The sequence below is a fragment of the Salvelinus alpinus genome, chromosome 22, assembly GCF_045679555.1.
Source record: "Salvelinus alpinus chromosome 22, SLU_Salpinus.1, whole genome shotgun sequence".
Taxonomy (NCBI): Eukaryota; Metazoa; Chordata; class Actinopteri; order Salmoniformes; family Salmonidae; genus Salvelinus; species Salvelinus alpinus.
The window spans coordinates 39,452,343-39,465,882 of NC_092107.1; the positions used below are offsets into that span (position 1 = coordinate 39,452,343).

The window sequence follows — 13,540 nt, forward strand, 5'->3', positions numbered from 1 at the left end:
TATTGAACCCCAGGGTACTGTATGTGACTGTATTGAACCCCAGGATACTGTATTGAACCCCAGGGTACTGTATGTGACTCTATTGAACCCCAGGGTACTGTATGTGACTGTATTGAACCCCGGTATACTGTATTGAACCCCAAGATACTGTATGTGACAGCTGAGAGAATCTCTAGTGAATAATAGATAGATGGACATGGTGACAAGGGAACAGGGCTTCAGGCTACACACACACACACACACACACACACACACACACACACACACACACACACACACACACACACACACACACACACACACACACACACACACACACAGACACAGACAGAGGGACAGCACTTCAGGGCACCTAATCAACAACACTTACAAGCTGCTCCTATCACTCCTCCTTTCCCTGTACTTGAGAAATCCCTTCCTTCCTTCCTTCCTTCCTTCCTTCCTTCCTTCCTTCCTTCCTTCCTTCCTTCCTTCCTTCCTTCCTCCTGTGAGGTAAGTCCTTGTCTGACCAGCTAGGATTGTTGAAGCCAGATAGTGGTAACCATGACGTCTAGATTGCTGATTACCTCAACCAAGAAAGGAGTTGGAATAGGGCCCATCTCTCTACCCCCCTCACTCACTCACACGTTCAAACACACACACACACAGTAGAGATGTTAGAGAGGAGTGTTCTGTTCAGGAGGAACTCAACACCTCCCCCTGCTGTTGAAAATGGGTAGTGAGGGTTCTATTGAGACTGCCTCTGGCAGATGTGGCTGCTTACTATACATACATACATACATACATACATACATACATACATACATACATACATACATACATACATACATACATACATACATACAGTTGAAGTCGGAAGTTTACATACACTTAGGTTGGAGTCATTAAAACTCGTTTTTCAGCCACTCCACTAATTTCTTGTTAACAAACTATAGTTTTGGCAAGCCTGTTAGGACTTTGCACTTGACACAAATAATTTTTCCAACAATTGTTTACAGACAGATTATTTCACTTATAATTCACAATTCCAGTGGGTCAGAAGTTTACATACACTAAGTTGACTGTGCCTTAAAACAGCTCGGAAAATTCCAGAAAATCATGTCATGGCTTTAGAAGCTTCTGATAGGCTAATTAACATCATTTGAGTCAATTGGAGGTGTACCTGTGGATGTATTTCAAGGCCTACCTTTAAAATCAGTGCCTCTTTGCTTGACATCATGGGAAAATCAAAGAAATCAGCCAAGACCTCAGAAAAAAAATGGTGGTCCTCCACAAGTCTGGTTCATCCTTGGGAGCAATTTCCAAACGCCTGAAGGTACCACGTTCATCTGTACAAACAATAGTACGCAAGTATAAACACCATGGGACCACGCAGCCACCATCCCGCTCAGGAAGGAGACGCGTTCTGTCTCCTGGAGATGAACGTACTTTGGTGCGAAAAGTGCAAATCAATCCCAGAACAACAGCAAAGGACCTTGTGAAGATACTGGAGGAAACAGGTACAAAAGTGTCTATATCCACAGTAAAACGAGTCCTATATCGACTTAACCTGACAGGCCGCTCAGCAAGGAAGAAGCCACTGCTCTAAAACCGCCATAAAAAAGCCAGACTACTGCACATGGGGACAAAGAACGTACTTTTTGGAGAAATGTCCTCTGGTCTGATGAAACAAAAATAGAACTGTTTGGTCATAATGACAATCAATATTTTTGGAGGAAAAAGGGGGAGGCTTGCAAGCCGAAGAACACCATCCCAACCGTGAAGCACGGTGGTGGCAGCATCATGTTGTGGGGGTGCTTTGCTGCAGGAAGGACTGGTGCGCTTCACAAAATAGATGGAATCATGAGGAGGAAAATTAGGTGGATATATTGAAGCAACATCTCAAGTCATCAGTCAGGAAGTTAAAGCTTGGTCGCAAATGGGTCTTCCAAATGGACAATGACCCCAAGCATACTTCCAAAGTTGTGGCAAAATGGCTTAAGGACAACAAAGTCAAGGTATTGGAGTGGCCACCACAAAGCCCTGATCTCAATCCTGTTGAACATTTGTAGGCAGAACTGAAAAAGTGTGTGCGAGCAAGGAGGCCTGCAAACCTGACTCAGTTACACCAGCCCTGTCAGGAGGAATGGGCCAAAATTCACCCATCTTATTGTGGGAAGCTTGTGGAAGGCTACCCGAAACGTTTCACCCAAGTTCAACAATGTAAAGGCAAAGCTACCAAATACTAATTGAGTGTATGTAAACTTCTGACCCACTGGGAATGTGAGGGAATAAATAAAAGCTGAAATAAATCATTCTCTCTACTATTATTATTATTTCACATTCTTAAAATATAGTGGTGATCCTAACTGACTTAAAATGTCAGGAATGTCAGGAATTGTGAAAAACTGAATTTAAATGTATTTGGCTAAGATGTATGTAAACTTCTGACTTCAACTGTACACACACACACACACACACACACACACACACACACACACACACACACACACACACACACACACACACACACACACACAGAAATAATCATTCTGTTGTTCACACTACCCTACATGGATAGGTGGAGAGAGAGAGGGAGGAGAGGAAGGGGGGATGAGTGGAGGGGTAGGGTGGGGGTAGTATTGGGACTAGCCTTCACCCTCAATGACGGAATTTCCCTAGATTTGTCATCATACCATTGTTTCAGCTGTGTGTATGTGTGTGTGTGTGAGTGAGTGTGTGTTGGGACATTGAGTTGCCATTGTCATCATTTTTATGATGGAATGTGTGATAGGTTGACATTTAAGGCAAAGGGTTGGAGAGAGGAGGGTGTGTGTGTGTGTGTTTTGGATAGGGCTGTAGTGCTTTCACAGAGAAGGGTGTGTGTGTGTGTGTGTGTTTTGGATAGGGCTGTAGTGCTTTCACAGAGAAGGGTGTGTGTTGTGTTTTGGATAGGGCTATAGTGCTGTCACAGAGAAGGGTGTGTGTGTGTGTGTGTGTGTGTGTGTGTTTTTTGGATAGGGCTATAGTGCTGTCACAGAGAAGTGTGTGTGTGTGTGTGTGTTTTGGATAGGGCTATAATGCTGTCACAGAGAAGGGTGTGTGTGTGTTTTGGATAGGGCTATACAGCTGCTGGGAAAGGTGAAGGGGGTTCAGATTCCTACACAACAAGAGAACACACAGACTCCAGTCACACACCATGAGCCAAAGAACCTACAGTACCACACACACACACACACACACACACACACACACACACACACACACACACACACACACACACACACACACACACACACACACACACACACACACACACACACACACACACACACACACACACACACTTATACATACTCTGCACCGTCAAACCACAGGTCTCCCCTGCCCTCCTTTCAAAATGCTACTTTTTCCCTTCACTCTATCCTTCTTCCTCCCCCACCCTTTCCTGTTCTACAGTTTCTATCCAGTCTATTAGCTCTTAATGGTCCATCTCTCTCTCTGATTCAATAATATTTCATTTGATTTAATTCAAAGGGCTTTATTGGCATGGAAAACACATGTTAACATTGCCCAAGCAAGTGAAATAGATAATAAACAAAAGTGAAATAAACAATTCAAAAAAGAACAGTTAACATTACACAAAAGTTCAGAAGGAATAGAGACATTTCAATTGTCATATTATGTCTATATACAATGTTATAATGATGTGCAAATAGTTAAAGTACAAAAGGGAAAATAAATAAGTATAAATATGGGTTGTATTTACAATGGTGTTTGTTCTTCACAGGTTGCCTGTTTCTTTTGGCAACAGGTCACAAATCTTGCTGCTGTGGTATTTCACCTAATAGATATGGGATTTGTTTTCAAATTCTTTGTGGGGTCTGTGTAATCTGAGGGAAATATGTGTCTCTAATATGGTCATACATTTGGCAGGAGGTTAGGAAGTGCAGCTCAGTTTCCAACTCATTTTGTGGGCAGTGTGCACATAGCCTGTCTTCTCTTGAGAGCCAGGTCTGCCTACGGCGGCCTTTCTCAATGGCAAGGCTATGCTCACTGAGTCTGTACATAGTCAAAGCTTTCCTTCATTTTGGGTCAGTCACAGTGGTCAGGTATTCTGCCACTGTGTACTCTCTGTTTAGGGCCAAATAGCATTCTATTTTGCTCAATTTTTTTGCTAATTCTTTCCAATGTGTCAAGTAATGGTCTTTTTTTTTTCTCATGATTTGTTTGGGTCTGATTGTGTTGCTGTCCTGGGGCTTTGTGGCGTCTGTTTGTGTTTGTGAACAGAGCCCCAGGACCAGCTTGCTTAGGGGGCTCTTCTCCAGGTTCATCTCTCTGTAGGTGATGGCTTTGTTATGGAAGGTTTTGGAATCACTTCCTTTTAGGTGGTTGTAGAATTGAACGTCTTTTTTCTGGATTTTGGTAATTAGCGGGTATCGGTCTAATTATGCTCTGCATGCATTATTTGGTGTTTTACGTTGTACACTGAGGATATTTGTGCAGAATTCTGCATACAGAGTCTCAATTTGGTGATTGTCCCATTTTGTGAATTCTGGGTTGGTGTGCGGATCCCAGACCTTACAACCATAAAGCACCATTTTTTTATTTTTTTATTTAATTTAACTAGGCAAGTCAATTAAGAACAAAATCTTATTTACAATGACGGCCTACCCCGGCCAAATCCGGACGACGCTGGGCCAATTGTTACGCCGGCAATGGGTTCTTTCACTGATTCCAGTATTTTTAGCCAGACCCTGATTGGTATGTCAAATTTTATGTGTCTTTTGGTGGCTTAGAATGCCCTTCTTGCCTTGTCTCTCAGATCGTTCACATCTTTGTGGAAGTTACCTGTGGCGCTGATGTTTAGGCCGAGGTATGTATAGTTTTTTTGTGTGCGCTAGGGCAACGGTGTCTAGATGGTATTTTTATTCGTGTATTCGGACCTTTTTTGGAACACCATTATTTTTGTCTTACTGAGATGTACTGTCAGGGCCCAGGTCTCGCATAATCTCTGCAGAAGATCTAGGTGCTGCTGTAGGCTGTCCTTGGTTGGGGACAGAAGCACCAGGTCATCAGCAAACAGTAGACATTTGACTTCAGTTTCTAGTAGGGTGAGGCCGGGTGCTGCAGACTGTTCTAGTGCCTCTTGCTAATTAGTTGATATATACAGTCGTGGCCAAAAGTTTTGAATGACACAAATATTAATCTCCACAAAGTTTGCTGCTTCAGTGTCTTTAGATATTTTTATCAGATGTTACAATGGAATACTGAAGTATAATTACAAGCATTTCATAAGTGTCGAAGAGTCAATATTTGCAGTGTTGACCCTTCTTTTTCAAGACCTCTGCAATCCGCCCTCCCATGCTGTCAATTAACTTCTGGGCCACATCCTGACTGATGGCAGCCCATTCTTGCATAATTAATGCTTGGAGTTTGTCAGAATTTGTGGGGTTTTGTTTGTCCACCCGCCTCTTAAGGATTGACCACAAGTTCTCAATGGAATTCATATCTGGGGAGTTTCCTGGCCATGGACCCAAAATATTGATGTTTTGTTCCTCGAGCCACTTAGTTATCACTTTTGCCTTATGGCAAGGTGCTCCATCATGCTGGAAAAGGCATTGTTCGTCACCAAACTGTTCCTGGATGGTTGGGAGAAGCTTATTTCGGAGGATGTGTTGGTACCATTATTTATTCATGGCTGTGTTCTTAGGCAAAACTGTGAGTGGGCCCACTCCCTTGGCTGAGAAGCAACCCCACACATGAATGGTCTCAGAATGCGTTACTGTTGGCATGACACAGGACTGATGGTAGCACTCACCTTGTCTTTCTCTGGACAAGGTTTTTTCCGGATGCCCCAAACAATCGGAAGGGGGATTCATCAGAGAAAATGACTCTACCCCAGTCCTCAGCAGTCCAATCCCTGTACCTTTTGCAGAATATCAGTCTGTCCCTGATGTTTTTCCTGGAGAGAAGTGGCTTCTTTGCTGCCCTTCTTGACACTAGGCCATCCTCCAAAAGTATTCGCCTCACTGTGTGTGCAGATGCACTCACACCTGCCTGCTGCCATTCCTGAGTAAGGTCTGTTCTGGTGGTGCCCCGATCCTGCAGCTGAATCAACTTTAGGAGACGGTGCTGGCGCTTGCTGGACTTTCTTGGGCTCCCTGAAGCCTTCTTCACAACAATTGAACCGCTCTCCTTGAAGTTCTTGATGATCCGATAAATGGTTGATTTAGGTGCAATCTTACTGGCAGCAATATCCTTGCTTGTGAAGCCCTTTTTGTGCAAAGCAATGATGACGGCATGTGTTTTGCTTGCAGGTAACCTTGGTTGACAGAGGAAGAACAATGATTCCAAGCACCACCCTCCTTTTGAAGCTTCCAGTCTGTTATTCGAACTCAATCAGCATGACAGAGTGATCTCCAGCCTTGTCCTCGTCAACACTCACACCTGTGTTAACGAGAGAATCACTGACATGATGTCAGCTGGTCCTTTTGTGGCGGGGCTGAAATGCAGTGGAAATGTTTTTGGGGGGATTCAGTTCATTTGCATGGCAAAGAGGGACTTTGCAATTAATTGCAATTCATCTGATCACCCTTCATAACATTCTGTAGTATATGCAAATTGCCATCATACAAACTGAGGCAGCAGACTTTCTGAAAATTAATATTTGTGTCATTCTCAAAACTTTTGGCCACGACTGTACAGTACCAATCAAAAGTTTGGACAAGGAGAGTGAAGGAGTGCTGCATCAAATGACCTGGCCTCTACAATCACCCGACCTCAACTCAATTGAGATGAGTTTGAACGCAGAGTGAAGGAAAAGCAACCAATAAGTGCTCAGCATATGTGGGAACTCCTTTAACACTTTTGGACAAGCATTCCAGGTTAAGCTGGTTGAGAGAGTTCCAAGAGTGTGCAAATCTGCCATCAAGGCAAATAGTGGCTACTTTGAATAATCTCATAAAATATATTTTGATATGTTTAACACTTTTTGGTTACTACATGATTCCATTTGTGTTATTTCATAGTTTTGATGTCTTCACTATTTTTATACAATGTAGAAAAGATATGTTTTAAACTGGAATAAGTAGCTGTGTCCAAACGTTTGACTGGTACTGTATGTTGAAGAGGGTGGGGCTCAAGCTGCTCACCCCATGCCCCTGTGGAAATATATACAGTATATATTTTTTTTGCTGCCAATTTTAACCACACACTCAATGTTTGTTTACATGGATTGTAAAATGTGGTATGTTTTTCCTCCACCACCACTTTCCATCAATTTGTATATCAGACCCTCATGCCAAAATGAGTCAAAAGCTTTTTTGAAATCAACAAAGCATGAGAAGACTTTGCCTTTTGTTTGTTTGTCAATTAGGGTCAATAAGTTGTATGTAATTTGTTAAAAAAGCCAATTTGACATTTGCTCAGTACGAGTCTGCTGTTAATGATAATGCAGAGGATTTCCCCAAGGTTGTGGATTGGGTGTGATCAGTCCTTGGTTCCAAATATTGTGGAAGATGCCAAAGCTGAGGATGATGTTAGAGTTTAAGTACAGCCAATTGTAATTTGTGGTCTGTATATTTGATAATTTCATTGAGGATACAATCAACACCACAAGCCTTTTTGGGTTGGAAGGAGAATCTAGTGGTTTCTGGTTGTCTTTAATAGTTGATTCGTATTTGATCATGTACAGTGCCTTGCAAAAGTATTCATCCCCCTTGGCATTTTTCCTATTTTGTTGCTTTACAACCTGTCATTTAAATTTATTTTTATTTGGATTTCATGTAATGGACATACACAAAATAGTCCAAATTAGTGAAGTTAAATAAAAATAAACTTGTTTAAAGAAATTCAAAAAATTCAAAAAAACGAAAAGTTGTCGTGGCATTCTCTAAACCCCCTTTGCTACGAAACCCCTAAATAAGATCTGGTGCAACCAATTACCTTCAGAAGTCACATAATTAGTTAGATTGCACACAGGTGTACTTTATTTAAGTGTCACATTATCTCATTATACGTACACCTGTTCTGAAAGGCCCCAAAGTCTGCAACACCACTAAGCAAGTGGCACCACCAAGCAAGCGGCACCATGAAGACCAAGGAGCTCTCCAAACAGGTCAGGGTCAAAGTTGTGGAGAAGTACAGATCAGTTTTGGGTAAAAAAAATATCAGAAACTTTGAAAATCCCATGGAGCACCATTAAATCCATTATTAAAAAATGGTAAGAATATGGCACCCCAACAAACCTGCCAAGAGAGGGCCGCCCACCAAAACTCACGGACCAGGCAAGGAGGGAAATAATCAGAGAGGCAACAAAGAGACCAAAGATAACCCTGATGGAGCTGCAAAGCTCCACATTGGAGTATCTCTCCATAGGACCATTTTAAGCCGTACACTCCACAGAGCTGAGAGCCATTGCTTAAAGAAAAAAATAAGCAAACACATTTAGTGTTCGCCAAAAGGCATGTGGGAGGCTCCCCAAACATATGGTAGAAGGTACTCTGGTCATATGAGACTAAAATTTTGCTTTTTGACCATCAAGGAAAACGCTATGTCTGGCGCAAACCCAACACCTCTCATCACCCTGAGAACACCATCCCCACAGTAAAGCATGGTGGTGGCAGCATCATGCTGTGGGGATGTTTTTCATTGGCAGGGACAGGGAAACTGGTCAGCATTGAAGGAATGATGGATGGAGCTAAATACAGGGAAATTCTTGAGGGGAAAACCTGTTTCAGTCTTCCAGAGATTTGAAACTGGGACGAAGGTTCACCTTCCAGCAGGACAATGACCCTAAGCATACTGCTAAAGCAACACTCGAGTGGTGAATAGATATGCACGCTCAAGTTTTCCGTTTTTTTTGGTCTTATTTCTTGTTTGTTTCACTCTAAAACATATTTTGCATCTTCAAAGTGTTAGGCATGTTGTGTAAATCAAATGATATAAAACCCTCCAAAAATCTATTTTAATCCCAGGTTGTAAGGCAACAAAATAGGAAAAATTCCAAGGGGGGTGAATACTTTTGCAAGCCACTGTATATGTTTTTGCTGTTTGTTCTTTGTTCTTTGTAAATAGAGCCAAAACGATTGGGGAAGTGGTTTATCAATACATCTCCATTTTGGATAGATAACTTTTCGTTCTGTTTGTTTAGAGTTTTCCATTTTTCCCAGAAGTGGTTAGATTCTATGGATTCTTCAATTACATTGAGCTGATTTCTGACGTGCTGTTCCTTCTTTAGTGTATTCCTGTATTGTTTTAGTGATTCACCATAGTGAAGGCGTAGGCTCAGGTTTTCTATGTCTCTATGTTTTTGGTTTGATAGGTTTCTCAATTTCTTTCTTGGCTTGATGAAGAATGCAAAAACCAATTTGTCATTCCCCTTTCTCTCTCTCATTCATATCTACTCTGCTGGCAGGCGCGCCCAGAGCATATGTTGCCAAATCACTTAAAAGAAAGACTCTTCATTTAGATTCACTGTTAATTAATGCTTCATCCAGTCTATCAAAAGACTAAAGATAACCATCAAATTAACTTTCTCTGTCTCTCTCTCTCTGTCTGTCTCTCTCTCTCTCTCTCTGTCTCTCTCAGGAGTTGGATGGAGGGATATATAACCATGTGAAGGACTATCTGATCTCTATCTGTCAGACAGAGCTGGAGGCCTTTCAGGCCATACACAACACCTTCCAGTTCCTACTGGACAAATCCAACAGGGTGAGACTGTGTGTGTGTGTGTGTGTGTGTGTGTGTGTGTGTGTGTGTGTGTGTGTGTGTGTGTGTGTGTGTGTGTGTGTGTGTGTGTGTGTGTGTGTGTGTGTGTGCGTGCTTAATCGTGTATATCTCTGTCTCTCTCAGGTGATGCAGGAGTTTAACCAGCAGCTCTTCATGCAGGAGAACCCTGTGTTTCATAAAGCACAAGACTTCCAGTTCCAACCCAGCGACTGTGACACGGTGAGACACACACACACACACACACACACACACACACACACACACACACACACACACACACACACACACACACACACACACACACACACACACACACACACACACACACACACACACACACGTCTTGTGTCCCTTCGTACACAGTCGGGCAGACAGACACACACACTAACAGGCCTCCTGTATCTGAGATCCTTATTGAACCCTCTCCAACCCTGTTCTCTGTTCATATGCTGTGTTCATGCGCTCGCCTCTCGGAAACATTCAAAGTACAGAACGACTTTCTGAATGTATAAAAACGAGTTAGTGGGATCTTCTTCCTATGGTGACGTTTCTGAGGAGCTACTGAACACATCTCTTCTCTGTAGTCTCTGTGGTCTGTGTAACTGTCTCTCTGTGGTCTGTGTAACTGTCTCTCTGTGCATCTGTGTAACTGTCTCTCTGTAACTGTCTCTCTGTAACTGTCTCTGTGTAACTGTCTCTGTGTAACTGTCTCTGTGTAACTGTCTCTGTGTGACTGTCTCTGTGTAACTGTGTCTGTGTAACTGTCTCTGTGTAACTGTATCTGTGTGACTGTCTCTGTGCGTCTGTGTAACTGTCTCTCTGTAACTGTCTCTCTGTAACTGTCTCTGTGTAACTGTCTCTGTGTGTCTGTCTCTGTGTGTCTGTCTTTGTGTAACTGTCTCTGTGTAACTGTCTCTGTGTGACTGTCTCTGTGTCTGTGTAACTGTCTCTGTGTAACTGTCTCTGTGTGACTGTCTCTGTGCGTCTGTGTAACTGTCTCTGTGTAACTGTCTCTGTGTGACTGTGTAACTGTCTCTGTGTTACTGTCTCTGTGTTACTGTCTCTGTGTCTGTGTGACTGTGTCTGTAGTCTCTGTGCGTCTGTGTAACTGTCTCTGTGTAACTTTCTCTGTGTAACTGTCTCTCTGTAACTGTCTCTGTGTGACTGTCTCTGTGTAACTGTGTCTGTGTAACTGTCTCTGTGTAACTGTCTCTGTGTAACTGTCTCTGTGTGACTGTCTCTGTGCGTCTGTGTAACTGTCTCTGTGTAACTGTCTCTGTGTGACTGTGTAACTGTCTCTGTGTTACTGTCTCTGTGTTACTGTCTCTGTGTTACTGTCTCTGTGTAACTGTGTATGTGTGACTGTGTCTGTAGTCTCTGTGCGTCTGTGTAACTGTCTCTGTGTAACTTTCTCTGTGTAACTGTCTCTCTGTAACTGTCTCTGTGTGACTGTCTCTGTGCCATCACATGTTTAAACACTCCTTTTGTAAACCTATCTGTAATGTCTGTGGTCTCTGTAACTGTCTCTGTGTAACTGTCTCTGTGCCTGTGTTATTGTCTCTGTGTAAATGTGTAAATGTATCTGTGTCTGTGTAACTGTCTCTGTGTAAATGTGTCTGTTACTGTCTCTGTGTAACTGTCTCTGTGTAACTGTCTCTGTGTAACTGTCTCTGTGTAACTGTCTCTGTGTAACTGTCTCTGTGTAACTGTCTCTGTGTTACTGTCTGTGTAACTGTCTCTGTGTAACTGTCTATGTGTGTCTGTGTAAATGTCTGTGTACATGTGTAACTGTTACTGTGTCTGTGTAACTGTCTATGTGTAAATGTCCCTGTGTGTCTGTGTAACTGTCTCTGTGTAACTGTCTCTGTGTGTCTGTGTAAATGTGTAACTGTTACTATCTCTGTGTGTCTGTCTCTGTGTAACTGTCTCTGTGTTACTGTCTCTGTGTTACTGTCTCTGTGTTACTGTCTCTGTGTTACTGTCTCTGTGTAACTGTCTCTGTGTAACTGTTTCTGTGTTACTGTCTCTGTGTTACTGTCTCTATGTAACTGTCTCTGTGTAACTGTCTGTGTAACTGTCTCTGTGTAACTGTCTCTGTGTAACTGTCTCTGTGTAACTGTCTCTGTGTAACTGTCTCTATGTTACTGTCTGTGTTACTGTCTCTATGTAACTGTCTGTGTAACTGTATCTGTGTTACTGTCTCTATGTAACTGTCTGTGTAACTGTCTCTGTGTAACTGTCTCTGTGTTACTGTCTCTATGTAACTGTCTCTGTGTTACTGTCTCTGTGTAACTGTCTGTGTAACTGTCTCTGTGTTACTGTCTCTATGTAACTGTCTGTGTAACTGTCTCTGTGTAACTGTCTCTGTGTAACTGTCTCTGTGTAACTGTCTCTATGTTACTGTCTGTGTAACCGTCTCTATGTTACTGTCTCTGTGTAACTGTCTCTGTGTTACTGTCTCTATGTAACTGTCTGTGTAACTGTCTCTGTGTAACTGTCTCTGTGTAACTGTCTCTGTGTTACTGTCTCTATGTAACTGTCTCTGTGTTACTGTCTCTGTGTAACTGTCTCTGTGTTACTGTCTCTATGTAACTGTCTGTGTAACTGTCTCTGTGTAACTGTCTCTGTGTAACTGTCTCTGTGTTACTGTCTCTATGTAACTGTCTCTGTGTTACTGTCTCTGTGTAACCGTCTCTATGTTACTGTCTGTGTAACCGTCTCTATGTTACTGTCTCTGTGTAACTGTCTCTATGTTACTGTCTCTGTGTAACTGTCTCTATGTTACTGTCTGTGTAACTGTCTCTATGTAACTGTCTCTGTGTTACTGTCTCTATGTAACTGTCTCTGTGTTACTGTCTCTATGTTACTGTCTGTGTAACTGTCTCTGTGTTACTGTCTCTGTGTTACTGTCTCTATGTTACTGTCTGTGTTACTGTCTCTATGTAACTGTCTGTGTAACTGTCTCTGTGTAACTGTCTCTGTGTAACTGTCTCTGTGTTACTGTCTCTATGTAACTGTCTCTGTGTTACTGTCTCTGTGTAACTGTCTCTGTGTAACTGTCTCTATGTAACTGTCTGTGTAACTGTCTCTGTGTAACTGTCTCTGTGTAACTGTCTCTGTGTAACTGTCTCTGTGTTACTGTCTCTATGTAACTGTCTCTGTGTTACTGTCTCTGTGTAACCGTCTCTATGTTACTGTCTGTGTAACCGTCTCTATGTTACTGTCTCTGTGTAACTGTCTCTATGTTACTGTCTCTGTGTTACTGTCTGTGTTACTGTCTCTATGTAACTGTCTGTGTAACTGTCTCTGTGTAACTGTCTCTGTGTTACTGTCTCTATGTAACTGTCTCTGTGTTACTGTCTCTGTGTAACTGTCTCTGTGTTACTGTCTCTATGTAACTGTCTGTGTAACTGTCTCTGTGTAACTGTCTCTGTGTTACTGTCTCTATGTAACTGTCTCTGTGTTACTGTCTCTGTGTAACCGTCTCTATGTTACTGTCTGTGTAACCGTCTCAATGTTACTGTCTCTGTGTAACTGTCTCTATGTTACTGTCTCTGTGTAACTGTCTCTATGTTACTGTCTGTGTAACTGTCTCTATGTAACTGTCTCTGTGTAACTGTCTCTGTGTTACTGTCTCTATGTTACTGTCTGTGTTACTGTCTCTGTGTTACTGTCTCTGTGTAACTGTCTCTGTGCAACTGTCTCTGTGTAACTGTCTCTGTGTAACTGTCTCTGTGTAACTGTCTCTGTGTAACTGTCTCTATGTTACTGTCTGTGTAACTGTCTCTATGTAACTGTCTCTGTGTTACTGTCTCTGTGTAACTGTCTC

At 42.3% G+C, this 13,540-nt stretch overlaps 1 protein-coding gene across 2 annotated transcripts in view; it reads left to right on the forward strand.

Moving 5' to 3' along the window:
- The window catches only part of LOC139549523 (F-BAR and double SH3 domains protein 2-like), a 125,200-nt gene that overhangs the window by 76,992 nt on the left and 34,668 nt on the right, over window positions 1–13,540 (forward strand). For both annotated transcript variants that reach the window (XM_071360107.1, XM_071360108.1), the window contains exons 9-10: window positions 9,571–9,693; window positions 9,835–9,930. In XM_071360107.1, coding sequence (XP_071216208.1) covers window positions 9,571–9,693; window positions 9,835–9,930 — 219 coding nt within the window. The remainder of the gene's footprint in view (window positions 1–9,570; window positions 9,694–9,834; window positions 9,931–13,540) is intronic.